The sequence below is a fragment of the Lissotriton helveticus genome, chromosome 9 (assembly GCF_964261635.1).
Source record: "Lissotriton helveticus chromosome 9, aLisHel1.1, whole genome shotgun sequence".
NCBI lineage: Eukaryota > Metazoa > Chordata > Amphibia > Caudata > Salamandridae > Lissotriton > Lissotriton helveticus.
This window is the reverse complement of record NC_136070.1, coordinates 598,480,617-598,500,131: the sequence shown is the minus strand read 5'-3', so window position 1 is coordinate 598,500,131 and position 19,515 is coordinate 598,480,617. Positions and strand designations below refer to the sequence as shown.

The 19,515-nt window shown below is 42.9% G+C and overlaps 1 protein-coding gene across 4 annotated transcripts in view; it reads right to left on the bottom strand.

The window, feature by feature from the left end:
* The window catches only part of DAAM1 (dishevelled associated activator of morphogenesis 1), a 652,790-nt gene that overhangs the window by 70,153 nt on the left and 563,122 nt on the right, over window positions 1–19,515 (bottom strand). For all 4 annotated transcript variants that reach the window (XM_078660609.1, XM_078660607.1, XM_078660610.1 and 1 more), the window contains 2 exons: window positions 14,695–14,801; window positions 883–971 (listed from right to left, as the gene is read on the bottom strand). In XM_078660609.1, coding sequence (XP_078516735.1) covers window positions 883–971; window positions 14,695–14,801 — 196 coding nt within the window. The remainder of the gene's footprint in view (window positions 1–882; window positions 972–14,694; window positions 14,802–19,515) is intronic.

Genomic DNA, 19,515 nt, shown 5'->3' with positions numbered 1-19,515 from the left:
TGTAGGCCATCCCCTCACAATATCCAGAATAGACTATGGTAATGCCTTACTACCTTGCATACCGACATCCAGCCATTCCCTCTAAAAGCTGTTTTCCACTCCACAGTGCACCCTCACTATGGATTAAAAACAAGGTAGACTAAATCTTTCCTATCCTGAGGGCACCTCATGGACTTCCACTAGAGGTAAGAATTAAGTAAAAAATATGTTGTTTCATCTACAATGCGCCCTACACCAAGGTGCACCTGGTTAACTAGCAGACCTCTTATCCATCTCAGGACTATCAAGAAATAAGGAGTTCGCTCATCCTGGAAACACCAAAATTCATATCCTCCTTTTTTAGGAACTACTGTTAGCTCCTGGAACCCACTGCCTCTTCACCTGAGAACAGGACGGAACATTCTGTTGCTGCAAGGAAGCCTGAAGACCCACCTCTTCGGTCTTTGATCCAGGAACTCATATAACAGATACTTATATTCAGAACTGGGCATAAATACAAGCTCTATATACGCTTGGTGTTAAATATTGACGTTCAATGCATCCTCATGTTGTTCCTTGTTCCCCCTTTCTTCCCTCTCCTTACCTCCCAGTATGCCGAATTTTACTACAATTCTTATATACGTTTTCTTGCTGTTGATTGTAAAGCGCCTTAATATTTGTATGGTGCATTAGCACAATAAATAACTTTTAAAATAAATAGATACGGTCACACCAGGTGTTGCAAAAACTGCTTCTATCACAATCCAAGGCACCACGGGGTAGCATACTGACCCCCCGGATGCTCTACAGTATGGTATGATGCATCACATCAGCTGACCAAACATCTGCTCACCTTCAGCCCATATCCAAAGAACACAAGTTAAAAACAAAAATGAGCTTTACCTTCAACTTTAGGCTTGACTTCTGCGACACGCTCAGCAAACTTCTTTTTGAAGTAAAGGGACTGAAGCCTTTGCTGATAATGATTTATCCTGGAGAAAAAGACAGATAGATAAATTAAGGATTATTTGGAATGCTGGTGCATAACAGAATTATATTCTCGAGACAAACAGTTCTGCAGCACAGATGTAGCTCTCTGTGCTGAAGCCATCACAGTGGAAAAACATTTTTGGCAGAAGTAAACCAGAAAAATGAATTCCTCTCAAGAGTCTCAAAATATTTAAATTGACACATCAGGTTACGAAAATAAATGACTGGAACATGACAGCTCTGATATTGCACCATAAGTTGTTTTGACGGTGAAAATCTATACATGAACTAATGGTCTGGTACTAACATGTGTACAACTCATGTATCTCTAAAAAGTATTTCTGGGCTCTAGTTTGAAATGATTAATCACAAAGCTTGTACGGATGTTAGCCACATGGACACCATTCACTTTAATGTGCATATTACTGGTATGCAATAAGGGAGGCAGTTGTAAACTCTATTACTTAAAATGCCTTTGCAACACACTAAATGGATTAGAAACTAAACAGATCACCTTTACATAATCACGGACAAACGTTCTACACTTAAAAGGATCATAAAATCGGATTAAAACCATCAAAGTAACTTTGATACATTGCCTGGCAGGATATCACAAGTAAAAACTGTGAAAATACAATGCTGTAATAGATAAATTTAAAAAACATGTACTTGGTCATGTGAAACCTGTCTTCAAGCTTTGATGGATATTAGGGCTTACCCAATATCGGAACGAGGCGCTGAGATCATAAAACAGATGCACAGTACTAGGTGCCAAATGGCCCACAGACCCTAGCTTAAGATTAAATGCTCTTGAGAGAGCAATGAATAAGGAGTAACCCTCGATATACGAATCCATTCTTCATTGTTAACACCTAACGTACTCAACAATACTCCTTCACCTGTTGTCTTTCAAATGTATGTATGGAATATTCTACTTACCAGTATGCATCTGTTCTTGGCATAGAGGGCTGCAGAGTGGTACATTTATGAATAGATCGCCATCTGGTGTTGGGCTCGGATGATTGCACTTTGTTTTTCTTCTGGAGAAGTCTTTGTCGTCATAGATGACTCCTCCTCTCGGTGTTAGTGCGCATGGGCATCGGCTCCATCCTTAGATTGTTTTGCCATAGTAGGGTTAGATGGAGTAGTGTAGTATAGTACATAAAGATATGCCCATGTAAGTGTATCTAAATAAGATAATGTTGGGACAGACACAGGTTTCCGGGGAGGCAGGGAGGGCATGTACCACTCTGCAGCCCTCTATGCCAAGAACAGATGCATACTGGTAAGTAGCATATTCCGTTCGAGGCATATGGGCTGCAGATGGTACATTTATGAATAGATTGTAAAGCAGTTACCTCCCTAGCGGTGGTCACCAGTGTCTGTCGCAACTGTTTGAAATAGAGTTTTTAATACAGCGTGGCCCACTCTGGCTTGTTGTGCAGCCTGTACATCAACACAGTAGTGCTTTGTGAATGTATGTGGTGTAGACCAAGTTGCTGCTCTACATATGTCATCTAGGGGAATGTTCCCTAAGAATGCCATAGATGCTCCTAGTTTTCGTGTAGAATGAGCTCTAGGAGGAACAGTTAATGTTCTCTTTGCTTTAATGTAACATATTTGTATACATCTTACAATCCATCTTGCGATGCCTGCTTTAGAGATAGGATTGCCCTTATGTGTTGGGGAAAATGCTACAAATAGTTGTTTAGTTTTCCTGAAGTTTTGTGTTCTTTCTATGTAGTACAAAATGGCTCTTTTGACATCTAGTGTATGTAGAGCCCTTTCTGCCACCGTCTGTGGCTTCGGAAAGAAGACTAGTAGTTCCACTGGCTGATTGATGTGGAATGCTGAAATTACTTTAGGCAAGAACTTTGGGTTTGTTCTAAGAACCACTTTATTCTGGTGTAACTGTAGGAATGGTTCTTGTATTGTCAATGCCTGTAATTCACTTACTCTCCTGAGTGAGGTAATGGCTATAAGGAAAGCCACCTTCCATGTAAGGAATTGTATTTCGCACCTATGCATAGGTTCGAAGGGTGGCCCCATTAGTCTGGTGAGTACTACGTTGAGGTTCCAGACTGGTGAAGGTGGTAATCTTGGTGGAATGACTCTTTTAAGGCCTTCCATGAATGCCTTTATCGCTGGTACCCTGAACAGGGATATGTGCTGCCTGTTTTGTAGGTACGCTGCTATAGCTGCTAGATGTACTCTGATAGATGTGTACGCTAGATTACATTGCTGTAAGTGTAATAAGTAGCAAATAATCTCCCTTGTTGATACGTCCAGAGGGTTGATATTGTTATTAGTACAGTGTATAGCAAACCTCTTCCACTTAGCTGCATAGCATGCTCTGGTGGTTGGACGTCTCGCTTGTTTAATTATCTCCATGCAATTTGGGGGTAGATCTAAGTACCCAAATTCTAGGATTTCAGGAGCCAGATCGCTAAGTTCAATTGAGTTGGATGGATCTGGGTGCATTATTTCTCCATGGTTCTGTGTAAGGTGCATGGGTAGAATTCGTAGCTTTTGATGTGGCACTTGTGAGAGTTGCAGTAGCGTGGTGAACCACGGCTGTCTTGCCCACGTGGGTGCTACTAGTATCATGGTCATTGAATGTTGTTGCAGCTTCCTGACCACTAATGGGATTAGTGGGAGAGGGGGAAAAGCGTATGCAAATTTGTTGGACCAATTTATCCATAACGCATTGCCCTGCGACAGGTGATGTGGGTACCTGGACGCGAAGCTTTGGCATTTTGCGTTCTGATGAGTGGCAAAGAGGTCTATCTCTGGTTGTCCCCATCTTTGGAAGAATGGCTGCAGTATTTGGTGGTGCAGTTCCCATTCGTGTATTTGTTCCGACTGTCTGTTTAAGATGTCTGCTATCTGGTTTTGGACTCCTGGTAGGTGTTCGGCTAACAGATAGATGTTTTGAGGAATGGCCCATCTCCAAATTTCCTGTGCTAGCCTGGATAGTTGGAGAGAGTGCGTCCCCCCCCTGTTTTTGAATATAATACATTGCTGTCATGTTGTCTGTTCTGATCAGGACTGCTTTGTTGGTAACATGTATTTGGAAGGCTTTCAATGCTAGAAATACTGCTAGTAGTTCTAGATGATTGATGTGCAGTCTTCTTTCCTGCACACTCCACCTTCCTTGTACTGTGTATTTGTCCATATGTGCTCCCCATCCGGTGAGCGATGCGTCCGCTGTTATTGTCACCTGTGGAATTGGTTCTAGGAACGACCGCCCCTTGGCAATGTTTGTTGTGTTCCACCACTTCAGAGAGCGGTGTGTGCGGTCGTCTACCAACACCAGATCTGTAATCTGCCCTTGAGCCTGATTCCACTGTGTCGCTAAGCATTCTTGTAGCGGACGCATTTGTAGTTTGGCATATGGTATTAGCAGTATGCAGGATGACATCATCCCTAATAGCTGCATGAACACTCTTGCTGGTAGTGAGTGTTGTGGCTGGAATCTTTGAATTATTGTAAGCATTGTTTGGATCCTGACTGGGTTGGGGTATACTTTGGCTTTTTCTGTGTCTATAGTAGCCCCCAGATATTGTTGAACCTTGTTTGGTTGCAGGTGTGACTTTGTGTAGTTCACCGTGAACCCTAGCTGGTGTAGTAGCTGAATTGTCTTTTGTGTGTTTTGAAGACATTCCTCTTGTGACCTGGCCTTTATTAGCCAGTCGTCCAAGTATGGGATGACATGAATTTGTTGTCTTCTTAGGTGAGCTGCCACCACTGCCAGGCATTTTGTGAACACCCTTGGTGCCGTTGTGACACCAAACGGAAGGACTTTGAACTGATAATGTTGTCCTTCTACCACAAACCTGAGGTATTTCCTGTGGGCTTTGTGAATTGGGATATGAAAGTAAGCGTCTTTTAGATCCAGTGTAGAAAGAAAGTCCCCTTCCTTCAGTAAAGGAAGTACCTGTTGGAGCGTGACCATGTGGAAATGTTCCGAATTTATGTATGCGTTGAGAGGTCTTAGGTCCAGTATCGGCCTTAGAGACCCATCCTTTTTGGGAATTAGGAAGTATAGGGAGTATACTCCTGTTCCTTGTTGATGGTGTGGAACCTTCTCTATGGCATGCTTTTCTAGCAGGGATAGTACTTCCTGCTTTAACAGTGTTATGTGATCTTGTTTCATTGGACGCTGTCTGGGGGGGATGTTTGGTGGGGTAGATGTGAGTTCCAGGCAATAACCATGTTGGATAATTTGTCTCACCCACCTGTCTGATGTGATGTTTTCCCAGACAGGTAGGAACTGTGATAGGCGTCCCCCGACCGGTGTTATATGGTCTGGGGGGAGCTGTATGAAGTCACTGCTTTGGGGTTGGAGAGTTGCGGTTGTTGTTTCCGCGACCTCTACCCTTGTTGTTGTTACCTCTGTAGCCACCTCTAGAATTACCTCTGGGTGATGTAGGTGTAAAAGAGGTTTGTTGCTGGCTTGTACCTGTATTTTTGGATCCTCCTCTATAGGTGGACCTACGAAAGGAACCTCTTTGTGTCGGCTGTTGCAATGCTCCCATTGATTTAGCCGTTTCGGTATCCTTCTTCCTCTTTTCTAAGGCCTCATCTGTCCCTGTGCCGAAAAGTGTTTTCCCATCAAAGGGTTGGTTCAGTAACGATGTTTGTACTTCTTGTTTGAACCCTGATACTCTGAGCCATGCATGTCTTCTTAACATGATGCTTGTGTTTGTAGATCTTGCCGCTGTGTCTGCTGCGTCTAGGGCGCACTTTATTGAAGTGTTAGTAATTAACTTCCCTTCTTGTATGAGTTGATCTGCCCTTTTTTGGTGTTCTTTAGGGAGATGTGTGATGAGTTTCTCTAGCTCATCATAATGCGCTCTGTCATACCTTGCAAGTAGTGCTTGCGTATTAGCTATGCGCCAGCTGTTTGCCGCTTGAGATGCCACTCTCTTGCCAGATGCATCTATTAGTTTAGACTCTTTGTCAGGAGGTGGAGCTTCTCCTGTAGATAAAGAGTTTGCTCTCTTACGAGCGTTAGTGACCACTAGTGAGTCTAGAGGAATTTGCCCTTTAATGTATATTGGGTCTTTTGGAGCTGCCCTATATTTTTTATCGATTCTTGGGTTCAGTACCCTAGCCCTCACTGGGTCTTTGAATATCTCTGATGTATGACTGAGAAGGCCCTTAAGCATTGGTAGTGTTCCTGATGTTCTTTGTGCAGTAGGTAGTGTTTCTAATAAGAAATCCTCTATTTGAGGTTCTGCATGTAGTTCTACCTTATGATATGTTGCAGCTCTATTAATGAGTTGTGCAAAACCAGTGTTATAATCAGGAGGTGAAGGTTTTGAGGGATACAATTCAGGGTCGTTATCATTATCTGACCCTACATTATACTCTTCCCATGGGTCTGCCTCCTCTGGGATTGTGTCTTCATCATCCCCAGGATGTTCCCCCTCCCCTGTGTCACTCTCTACATCTGTTGTTGGTGTAGATGGTCGTGTGGGAGGAATATTTGGCCTATTGTGAGGAAGAGGAGAAGATGGTGTGTGTCTAGGTTTGGGAGAAGGGGGAGGAGTAGTATTCGTCCCCATTGTTCTCTTCTTCGGATGAGTCTTGTCGTACGAATGTTCATTCTTCCTCTTTTTAGGTAGGTCTGTGACTACCTTGCCAGTCTTTGGGTCAATAAACAGAGTCTTTTGTTTAGGATCAGTCCCGTGTTCCTGTATCGGTACCGCATTTTTCGGGTCCGAAAGGTGCTTTTTCTTTTGAATGTCCATTTGTATTTTCGGTACCGAGGTTTTATTCGGATCCGATTTTTTCGGTATCGAAGATGTCCCCGGTGTCGAGGGTGTTTTCGACGCCGAAACGTGCTTCGGTGTCGACATGGACTGCTTCGACTTCGAGCTTTCCTTGACTTGGAGCTTCGGTGTCGATGTGGTCCGTTTATCGGAACCACCATGATGGGAGACCGAGTGTTTCGGTTTCTGTTTCGTTGCCGGGCTCGAAGGCGGGGCGTTGGAAACTTTTTTCGGTTGTCTGACCGGGCTCGAAGGCGGGGTCGATACCGTGTGGGGTCTGTTATTTGGTAAAGGGACGTCGATTTCCTCGACGTCGGACTCGTCCGCTTCAGACCCCGCCTCATCGGCCTCTTCTTCCTCCTCTTCTGGGTGCTGGTCCTCAAACAGCTCCGGGATTGCTTGTGACTGCATTCTCGATACCTCGTGTCTTCGGGCTCGACGGTTTCTAATCGTCGATTTTGAAGAGAACGCTGCACAGGCCTCACAGTCCCTGGATTCGTGTTCAGGGGACAAGCAGAGGTTGCACACCTCGTGTAGGTCCTTGTGTGGGAACTTAACACCACACGTTGGACATTTTTTGAATGGAGTCCTTTCCATGGACCCCGGGCTGGACTACGTCGAGTTTCTCGTATTCGTCGTCCTTCGAACCGCGTCGGTATGGAGTGAAGTCGCGTTCGATAACGATACAGTTGATTTGGAAATGGATACGCGCCGGTTATAACCTTCTTTGTTGAAGTCGGTCCGGAGCGCTTCGATCCTCATCCGAACCCGATGGCGGAAAAAAACAATCTAAGGATGGAGCCGATGCCCATGCGCACTAACACCGAGAGGAGGAGTCATCTATGACGACAAAGACTTCTCCAGAAGAAAAACAAAGTGCAATCATCCGAGCCCAACACCAGATGGCGATCTATTCATAAATGTACCATCTGCAGCCCATATGCCTCGAACATACAGTACTGGTCAAGGAAACAAGAAAGCAATCCGAAACAAAACTGGTATCTGTGCTCAGTAAGTTAACTGGCATTCCAAATGATCCTTTTATGTCCCAAAAATGTCATAAATTCATGCTCATGCCCCGCTCAGGCCCTTGTTAGGGGTCACGCAAAGTGGTATACCTTGGGGAGATACCACCCTACACGATTCTCAGTTTTAAGAGGTGCATATATGCACAGCAAAAAACTAACAAAAAAAAACGAGTTTTCACATATATTGTTCTTCTGATGAAAGCTAACAGTCTGGGGTCATGAACTGCTTGCATTAATGAACTTCATGATAACAGGTATGACATGTTATTCTCTCATTACATGGCCAGTGGCTTACGATGGCCAGTAAGTGCTGTTGAGATATTGGTTCCTGGTCAATACGTGGGAGATATCCATTTAGTTAAAAATGCACCTATTTAATAGTTTTTCTTGTATTTGTGCACACATTCTTGGCTAGGCTTGTGTAACTTAAAAACACTTGCAGTGGAAAAATAACTTCTCTCTCCTGTGCATTCTAAGCCATAGAGTTGCGCTTCAACCGTAAAAGGCCAGTTACATGCAAGAGTGAATTTGGAGCTTGAATCTCTTCTACTCTCGCCTGCTGTGCATTATTCTCAATCTAACAGTGGGGTCCAGAGGTCTGCATTTAGAAACATTTTCTGTTTGGGGTCTACTTAGTTTATGTGACTCATTCTGATACCAACCACAACCCTAAAATGCTCCCTAACGGCACCGCTGGTGGGTTCAAGAGTTAATCGAGAGAACTCCCAAGAAGTTGTCGAGAGAAAAACAAAGAAAATCAAGTGCCTATAGGCTACACAACTGATAAAGTGCTTGTTAACTGAATATTAGAATGCTTATGATTTCCCTGTGGCATGACCAATATCAATGAAAAATGAAAGCTGCACAGAATGTTTTACTACACAACTATTTCTGAAATTGGCAAAACCTTGTTTTAACATTTTATAATTACTAGACAATTAAACTAACTTTTTTTCAAGTGCATACGATTAAAAGAGCTATCCGTGTGTTAATGGGCTTCCTGTGAAATCTTTCATTCTGTCCTGTTTCGGATGGGCTATTTATTACTCTGTTAATGATTTTGGGGTGAACTGCACGTTCTCAGAGATTTACAGTATCAATCCTACTTGCATCAAGTAACCTTCTGAATAGCCAGTGGCTCTACCCTTGAGGGGTGGGAGTGAAGAAAGACCTGCAGATCTTCTTCTCTCAATCACATGCCTCTTTTACCTAAGAGAATATGAGCATCCTTGAGACCATCACTTAGACTAGGATGTCGTATATGGTACAGATAGAGCTTACCATAGGGAAATGTAATGCTTGATTCACTTGAGGCTCTGATTTGCAGCAGCAGGGTTTCAAGCTTTTGACTATTTATTGGCACAATATCCCCATTCTCTTACAATGAACATGAGACATGCTGTTCTCATTTATCCCAAGTCTGTGCTTGACTGCAGACAAGATACTAGAACACAAAGCGCTAGTTATGCCATCTGGCTTTCAAGTCCAGTTGTTTTCTTGGTCTTCCACATCCTAAGTGGCCGGTGCTTGGAATCAGTTGTCAAAGATAGACCAGATCTTCTTGCATTGAATAAATGCATAGTCAGGCTTCTTTAAATAAATATTTTTTGTCGTGTGCAAGCACAAGACAATCAGGAGAACAGACTCTGAGAAGACACCAATGTGATTAGCTACCAAGAAGTACCTTCAAGTTGTGTTCTACTATGAAATGTTTATCCCTGGGATTCAGTTGAGTGCTTGACAGTTACTGCGGGACCTGGAGCAGTCAACAGGGATCAGCGTGTGATGTCCGTATATTTAGACAAATAAACTATTTAATAAGGTTTTTGGAATCCTGACCGTGTTAGTCAAGGCATAACACTTCACCCACCCAAAACCTTTATTCTCAAGTTTTACTTATTCACTGCAGACTCCTGCCACGTGCAGGCACAACCTAAGCATGCTGAACTGACATCTGGCTAATTACAGAATCTAAATTCTAAAGATTATGATTTGTAATAATTCAGAACATTGGCTACACTGACTTCCATCATGGGACTGTTAAATGTATCCACACACATCACAGTCTTTGGACACTCTCCCCAATCACCCTGTAAAGAGGATTGTGTATGTGAACGTTTTTATATCTCTTGATATCTTTACATACATTAAACAATGTTCTTCTGCTAATGCTACATTGAAGAGTTGCTCTTTTACAGTCTTCATCTATGGATGTAGAGTAAGTCAGGGAGCTGTGGGGAGAGTAGCATTAGGGATATGAAAAGACTTTATTTCAACCACCAAGCTTAACAAAGTTCCCAGTGTTTGGATCTTTGTGAATACTGAGCAGGTTCCTGTTTTACCTTTATTTGAGATCATTTTCATAGCAAGAAAATGTTACTTTTAATCACACCTACCGCAGACAGAAAATGTATGCTCAATTAGATCTTATGCATAACTATTATGTTTATTGTTAACAAAGTATAATGGCAACTTTCTGAAACAGTTAGCCAGTAAGTTCAAAGCTAATTTTGTTTCGCTTGGCAAAAAAAGTTTCAAGGGTTAGGGTATGGATGAGGCAAGTGGGTTGTTCTCATTTGCTTTTCTATTTAAGTGAGTGGAAGGGGGTGTTCCCATTAATAGGAAAAGATGTGATGAGAACTAGCTCATTTATCAAATGCTGAGTCTGTGTTGCTCATAGGAAAAACCTATTGCTTTACAAGTGGCACTGCCAGAGGGAAGGAACCACCCAAATTCCCAATGGGGGGTGTGTGTGTATATATATATATATATATATATATATATATATATATATATATATATATATATAATACTACGGCATATAGCCACAAAGTCCCAAGATTTCAGCAGAACATACATTGTATAGGTGAAACACCTTGAATTTGGTAGTAGAAACATGTAAGAAACCCTTGAGAAGTGGCTTTCCCAAGATGACCTAAGGAAATAAATATTGACCACACAGGAGAATCAAGATGAAAACAAATTTCTCATCTGCACCTGCCCCACTTAGGAACTGTAAGAAATCAGGAACAATTCATGAGGTCTGGAGTAAAACAAAAAAGACAGAGCTCAGATGTGGTATCATGGAAAAACGAATGGGGTACTCAGTCGACCAAATTAGCAGTTTTGGACAACAGATATGTTGAAACCATTGGAAGCCCAGCTATTTCAAAAGTAAGACCAAAGATATTACTTTTAGTTTTTGAAGTCTTTCTGTAGCAAAGAAATACAGACAAAGAGGAACTTGGCACACACAATCAAAAAACGTTCTGATACGGTTGCTATCGATCAATTCACCAAATATATATATGGAGGTAAAAGTAAGAAGAAATCAAAATGAATAAACATTCATAGTAGAAAAATAAAATCTTTTCCACAGAGTTTAAACAGCAATGCATGTATGACCAGTCTTCCTCAGTTGCAAAAAGAAAAAAGCGATGATGTGAAGGAAATTAAAGGATACTGAGTACTAGCAACCGGAAAGTGTTGGGCATCCATGCACTCCGCTGTATAAAGACATTTATTCAAATTTCTGTTCCTATCATAGCAGCTGGGGTAGTCCTATTCAATCACACATATGTATGAGAAAGACTCAATCCTCACACATGAATTTGAAAACTTCCTTTACTTACGCAATGCTTTTTGTGAACAGTCACTCTCATCAGGATTGAGGCCACCCAAAAAGCAAGCATTTGCAATGCAATCAGTCTCGCATTTTTGAAAGTTAGCACTATTGGGGTGTAAATTATATTGTTTTTACTAGATGAGTCTAGAGGACTAAGAATGAGGAATTAACACTGGGAACAGAGAGACAGCTGCAGCACTGCCTAGAGGATTTAAAATAGGGAATTACTGACGGGACTAGAGAAGCATCTAGCAGCTTTGCCTAGAGGACTGGGAATGAGGAATTACCATTGAGACCAGAGAAGCAGCGTGATCTACAAGACTTAGAATGTAGAATTACCGATGGGACCAGAGTAGCAGCTAGCAGCAATGACTGGAAGACTTAGAAAAAGGAATTACTGATGTGACCAGAGTAGCAGCACTGTCTAGAGAACTTAGGATGAGGAATTACCGACAGGACCTGAGAAGCAGTTAGCAGCACTTCCTAGACGCTTAAATGCAGCACTGCCTGGAGGACTAAGAATGAGGAATTACAACTGGGACCAGAGAGGCAGCAGCCACCTGTTTAGAGGACTACGAATGGGGAAGTCTCACTGGGACCAGAAAACCAGCTAGCAGCACTGTCTAGAGGACTATGAATGAGGAATTACAACTGGGACCAGAGACAGCCAGCAGCACTGTCTAGAGGACTAAGAATGAGGAACTACCACTTTGACCAGAGACAGAGCTGAAGCACTTAGAATCAGGAATTACAGGCGGGACCAGAGCAGCAGCTAGAGAACTGCCTAGAGGACGCAGAATGAGGAATTACCGCTGAGACCAGAGAAGCAGCTAGCAGCACTGCCTAAAGGAGTTAGAATGAGGAATTACCACTGTGACCAGAGACACCACTGCAGCACTTCCTGGAGGACTTAGAATGAGGAATTACCACTGTGACCAGAGACACCACTGCAGCACTTCCTGGAGGACTTAGAATGAGGAATTACCCCTGAGACCAGAGAAGTATCTAGCAGCACTGCCTCGATGACTAAGAATGAAGAATTAACACTGTGACCAGAGACACAGCTGCATCAATGCCTAGAGGACTTCGAATACGAAATTACAGTTGAGACCAGAGTAGCAGCTAGCAGCACTGTCTAGAGGACTTAGAATGAGGAATTACTGATGGGACCAGTGAGGCAGCTAACAGCACTGCCTAGAGGTCTAAGAATGAGGAATTACCACTGGGACCAGAGAAGCAGCTGCAGCACTGTCTAGTGGACTTAGAATGAGGAATTACCACTGGGACCGGAGAGGTAGCTGAAGCACAATTTAGAGGACTATGAATGAGGAATTGTCGACGGGACCAGAGTAGCATCCAGCAGCTCTGTCTGGAAGACGTACAATGAGAAATTACAGACGGAACCAGAGTAGCAGCTAGCAGCACTGTCTGGAAGACTTAGAATGAGGAATTACCGCTGAGACCAGAGAAGCAGCTAGCAGCACTGTCTAAAGGACTTTGGATGAGGAATTACCAGTGGGACTCAAGAAACCGCTAGCAGCACTGTCTAGAGGACTGAGATTGAGAAATTACAGACAAGACCAGAGTAGCAGCTAGCAGCACTGTCTAGTGAACTTAGAATGAGGTAACAATGGAGCACTAGAGTGCACAAACAGAAACTATAAATTCACCCTGCTCCTAGTTAAAATATGTAAAATGTTGCATCTGGAATAAGGGTATTGCATACACGCTAAACTAATCCAAAAATAAAGGAACATTATGAGAACAAAAATTTAATCTGCAACGAAAATAAACATGACACAAACTGTGTCCACATTTACAAAATGTGAAGAGTTAATAAATAATGTTTGTCATCGGCTTTGAATTTACGCATGAAAGTTGTTTAGAATAAAATGCGAAAAAAATGATTTTATCTACAAAAAGTGCACGCTATACTAAATGTTAGTCAAAACAGAGGTATTAGCGTACTATACATCGGGCACATTGCGAATAGGGTTATGTAACTAAAGAGACCAAAGAGGAACATTCTTAAAAGATGCTGGAGCCTGTACAAACATAAAATAGTGCAAAAACACAAAGGTAAAAAGCTTTTAGAGAAAGAATACACGTAATAGGCCAATACTCCACGGGAGGAGTGAGACCTGAAAATGTGGGATATATAAAGGCCATAAACCAAACAAAAGCAAGCTTTTACGAACAACACACATTTGAACGAATTGCTAGTGAGGGGCGGATTTAAAACCCAAATACTGAACACAGCATGCCTCGCAGAGCATCGCATGCGCTGCCTAGGCTTGACCTAAAAAAATAGAGGGGTTGGGGGGGAACTGGGGTCAATGTTTTAGAAATGTTAACCCAGCAAGTCAAGTGGTATAAGGGCCATGTATTGTATTTCATAGTTATTGAAATTTTATGTAATTGATAACGTTCTTCTATCTTAAAGCAAGGCAACATATGAACAACTATAAACCAAATAATGAAAGAAGGAAAGGAAGAAAAAAAACTTTAATCGACATTTTGGGAATTAATAGTTTTTTGTTTTTTTATATTATAAAAATGCTTCTTAATTGGAACACAAAAAATGACAAGGTCAATGAAATGTGTATTTCATTCCAGAGGAGTGTTTTTATATGTTGCAGATGCAATATGTACATTTTACCATTTAAATATGAAATAGTAACATTCGTGTATATAGTCTTCAACTTAACACTAGGGCAGTTAAATTATGAGAATGGCTTTGACATGTTTTCAAATCCACTCAAGAGGTAGGATTAAGCCTGGTAATGCCGTTCTTGCTGATTTTCAGTGCTGGGTGTTTGTCCCGCGCTGTAAAATCAGCCCGAACGGCATCATGCACAGCAAAAGAGGGCGCTTCTTCTTTTCTTGCCGGTCGAGTAGATTTTCTACCCTAGCGTCAGCTTTCTCAACGCGAATGGAAGGTTTCTCAATGTGAGCGGTCGCGACTATCCACAACCGCCCGTGTTGAGAAATCTCACAAGCATTTGGATTTTCCTCGCTAACACTCGTCAACTTGACATTGGGGAGCGTGAGTGGAGAAAAAATGTGCTCCGCAGAGCGGAGGTTTCTGGAACTCTGCGTGCTCCGCAGAATGCAAAAAACTCCGCACACTCTGTGAACGGAGCGGAGTTCACCGCCCAGGTCTAGGTAGGATACTCTTTGCGTGATTCTGAATGTCAAGCCTCATTAATTCTAAACCTCGGACAAAAATGAATGCTCCATGCACATACATTGAGCTTAGGTTTCTATATATTTTTAATAAATTGTTCATCCTTACCTGCTCATCTCAAAAAGGAATCTATCAGCTTTGGCCATTCGGTCTAGTTCATGCTTATGCTCTTCCAACAAATCAATGTCACTTTTTTCTGGAACAAATTTCAGAAGCTAAAACGAGACAAGTAACATCTGGTTAAAATACAGTAGTCTATATTCTTTAAAAAGCACATTTTGGGTGAACTGTGTTGGAGCAATGGAAATTGTGATCCCATACTAAAATCCAATTACCTTTAGATGCACAGGAATAATTAAAATATCCTCCAGCGAATGTTCCATTTAAATATCCGGAACAAGAGACTTGGGCAGGCTCCTGCTATGTGTACTATCACAATGATGCATGCAGGAAGCACGCAATGGTTCTCTGTGTATCAGTGGAGGCAGTGTGGTTTTTGCCACCCCTTTGCACTTGACTTTCAGAGAAGCCTTATCAGTGCATGAAAAGTGAGGGTGGGGCAGGGATGGAGTTAAGGTATTTCAGGTCTTTAACAAAAAAATACCACCACCTGCAGGGGATCCCAGGCTGGCGAGGGATGGAGCCTGCAGCTCCAAGTGGGCTGTAGGCATTCAGAGAATGCTTTGTCCTCCACCTTGGATACCCATGCCATGTCTGTGATTAAGGTTTTTATCATTAATAGCCGCGTAGAAAGATGGAACACTGCCAGCATGGCAAATAAGAATGGAAGATAGCAAGGGGCACTGGTATTGTGCTTCTTACTGCAGGAGGAGGGAAGGAAGATGCATTAGACTATCTCAAGCTGTCAAGCAGATATTCACCCATGGCTTCCTGGAACCACCAGGGTTGTTTTTACAGCAAGGAGATGGAGTAGTTTCTTACCTGTAACTCCAGTTCTGAAGTAGGGGTATCTCTGTGATAGTCATAATCTGTGAACAGTCCCACCCATGTGCGGGGACCCCAGAGCAATCAAAACAGTCTCTTAAGTAGTCTTCTTCTGCAGTACTGCATAGACACTTAAGAGAAAATAAAAGACAAATAATGCAGCCTGACATTAACAAGGCTACATTGGCCAGCACTTCATCCTGAAGTGAAAAGGATAGCCAAATAATATCATTACATTTTTACACATTTTACCACACATAAACTCCCCTTCACAAAAATCCTTTGCATGATAGAGAGGAAGGGTTGGACAGACAAGCCTTCTAGGCTGCCATTATGTGTTTGGAAAAAGGATACCATGCCTTTAAGGAACCCTCCAGAGACCTTCGGTATCCCATGATACACAGCCAAAGGCAAGTTACTTTCAGTTCAGTTCCAGGCCTGTAGCATCCAGGAAAAAAACGTTTACTACCACCGGGGAGGAAGGTGGGTCGCTTATGACTATAACAGAGATACCCCTACTGCAGAACTGGAGTTACAGGTAAGAAACTACTCCTTCTGTAGTAGGGGATCTCTGTGTATAGCCAATCTGATAATAGAATGGCAAGCCCATCCCATCCCATACCATCAACAAAATCCAGCGGTGGAAGAAAATTAAAGAACAAATCCTTAATGAGCAAATAAATTCCTCAGCGAAGCCTGCCCAACTTGCACATCTGTTCTGGCATCAGAGTCCAGGCAGTAATGTCTAGCAAAAGTGTGAACAGACTTCCATGTAGCCGCCCTACATATGTCTACAATGGGAACATTAAGTAGCAAAGGAGCTGTAGCCGCTTTGCCTCTAGTTGAATGAGCCTTAGGCTTACCCCCTAGAGTCTTGTTAGCCTTCTGGTAACATAGTTGTATACAGGACACAATCCACCTAGATATGGAATGTTTGGAGGTGGCAAGGCCAGTCCTGACTGAACCGTAATTCACAAACAACCGATCTGACCCACTTATGCCCTCGGTCTTATCTAAGTAAAATTTCAACACCCGCCGCACATCAAGTGAATGAAGGGACCTCTCTGCCGGAGAGGAGGGATATTGAAAAATTTCAGTAATGTGATTGTCTGGTTGACATGGAAATCAGATATCACCTTAGGGAGACATTTAGGGTGAGTCCTCATGACAACCTTGGAAGCATGAAATACTGTAAAGAGCTCTTGACAACACAAAGCCTGAGTCTCACTCACCCTACGGGCTGATGTTATAGCCACAAGACAGCCGCCTTCCAGGACAAATGCTGTAGAGAAGCCTTATGAATAGGCTCAAAAGGCTCCTTCATCAACCTGGACAGCACCACATTCAGCTCCCATGAAGGCGAAGGACGCCTAATGGGGGAAACACCTTCTTCAAACCCTCCAAAAAATCTTTAATTACAGGTATCTGGAAAAAGGATGTTTGTGAAGGGCATTTCCTATATGCAGTTAATGCTGCGAAGTGAAACTTAATAGAATGGAAATTAGGGCCAGATTGAGCTAAATGCAAGAGGTATGGAAGGAGGTTATGTTATTTTATTTTTGTAATGCGCACAGCTACCCAACAAGGGTTTCCCAGCGCAGGCCATAACAGAAGTTAGGAGAAAAACGGAATTAGCAATGTAGGTTAAAAAAACAGGTTTTTAATTGTTTCCGAAAGACGGGAAACAGCTTCTCCCTCCTCATCGCATCAGGTAAGGAATTCCATAAGGTTGGCCCAAGAAGAGCAAAGGAGCGGCCTCCCATTCTCGACAGTTTAAACCTCGGGATTTCAAACAGTTCTCCTGATGACGAACGAAGCAGGCGTCGGGGGTGGTACTCATGAACCAGATCTTGTAAATATTTGGGGACAGAGCCGATCTTTATTCTGAACATATAGCCATAAGGCTTTAAATTGTATGCGATGTTCTACCTTGAGCCAATGCAGTTTTCTCAGGGCATTTCCCATTTTGGACATTCTGGGAGGGCCGCAGAGCAATCTAGCAGCACAATTTTGCACCACCTGAAGCTTACGTAGTACCTCTCTGTTAGACCCCAGAAAGAGAATGTTACCGTAGTCCAGGCGAGATGTTCCTTGACCTTGTCATCAAAAAAGAGAATGGAAGTTTTCAGACATTAACGCAGTATAAACCTACAGCAAAGAATAATCTGCTTAAATTTGAGAGTTTCCACCCTAGGCCTTTGCGAGAGAATCTTCCATACGGACAATATTTACGCATTCGTAGGAATTGCAGTAAATTAAAAGACTACAAGGAACAAGCCAGTGACCTCACCCTGAAATTAAAGGACCGAGGATATCCAGACAAGATTCTAAAAAAGAGCCAAAAATGTGCACACAATCAACCACGGGAAGCGTTGTTGGAAAATATAGAGAAACCCATGGAGGACACCCCTCTCACATGTGTCACTACATATAACACGATCTCCAATGATGTAACCAGGATAGTAAATAAACACTGGTCAATCATCAACTCCGGCAAAATGCACTGGGACAAGCCCCTCTTCTCTTTTAAGAAGGCGAGGAGTATCAAGGATGCGGTGGTGAATACTAGACCAGCAACAAAAGTTGTGGAGAACGAAACTGTACTGAACGCTTGGGGACTACCTAAAGTCACCGGCCACTACAAATGTGGGAACTGTAGCGTCTGCCCTTTGACAACAAACACCAAAACCCTACAACTGGAACCAGGGAAGATCTGGACAATACGAGGCCACACCAATTGCAACAGCGAAAATGTCTATCGAATAACGTGCCCCTGTAATCTACATTATGTTGGTATGACCAACAGGAAGGTTAAAATACGGATAGGGGAACATAGAAGCACGATCAGGTGTAAGAAGTCCATGACCAGGCTAACAGAACATTATCTTTTTGCAGGACATACACCTGACGACCTTTAATGGACAGTCATTGAACAAATATACCCAGGTCACAACCTGACTCAACGTCTTTTTGAGAAAGAGCAAAGATGGGTCTATAGGCTGTCCACCCACAGGACAGGTTTGAATGATAATATCCCGTGGGGTTCGATCGTGGTGTAAATTTGCTAATATAATTTTAGTTTGCCTTCACCCTTTAACAAGATTCCTTGTGCCTGACATATATCTTAAATACGGTTTTGAGTATAAACTGTGTCTTAATCGTCTTCTCCACCTAATACCTGGAGACGATATTCCCCATCCCAACCGTCACTAGAGAAGAACTATTAGTGCAACACACTTCGTTTTGAGCCCCTTCTCTTCCCTTTCTTTCCCTTCCAATACCAGATTTTTGCCATGTAAAAACGAACGGTAGCTTCGGCGAAGCCTCCCGATCTCGGCAATAGCTATGGGCGTGCATGGTTACCATAGCTACCGCGTTCCAAGCCTCCCTCTGGAACCGCAGCTTCGCGATTGGTACCACCAACCCACGTGACCCGGCCAACCACGCCCTCTGCAGGAAGACGGCTTTCCCAATATCTAGCTCTCTGTCTCAGTACGCATCAGGGATTCACATGGGCGTACCATCGTGGTAACCAAGTAGGTTTACTGATCGAGGAGCAGAAGCCATTAGTAAGTGACAAAAGACACGATCCCCCTGGATTATGTCGTCTTACGTGTCTAGACGTGTATCCACTGACGGCGTTTTCGCGCCCATTCTTATTGTCCCCCCCCAGGTGATGTAAGCATCGCCCTTGGAAACCGGACGCCTGTGAGGCGGAATCTCTCCGCAATTTAAGTAAGCATTGTGCTTTATCAACACCTAGGTACCCTCATAAAAAATCGATAGATTGACAGTCTATGTAGGCCTAGCGGTTCAGCAATTAGAGCAATACCACCATCCTATTTTGAAGTGCTATGAATATTCTGCATTGAGCTAACTCTCTCGAGGGCATTATCGTAGAATACGGTGCCAGTACCCAGGTATCGACTTGTGAATGTCGCCATAGTCATACAATCCGTGCCCGCTTCACCCACGTGCTAATGT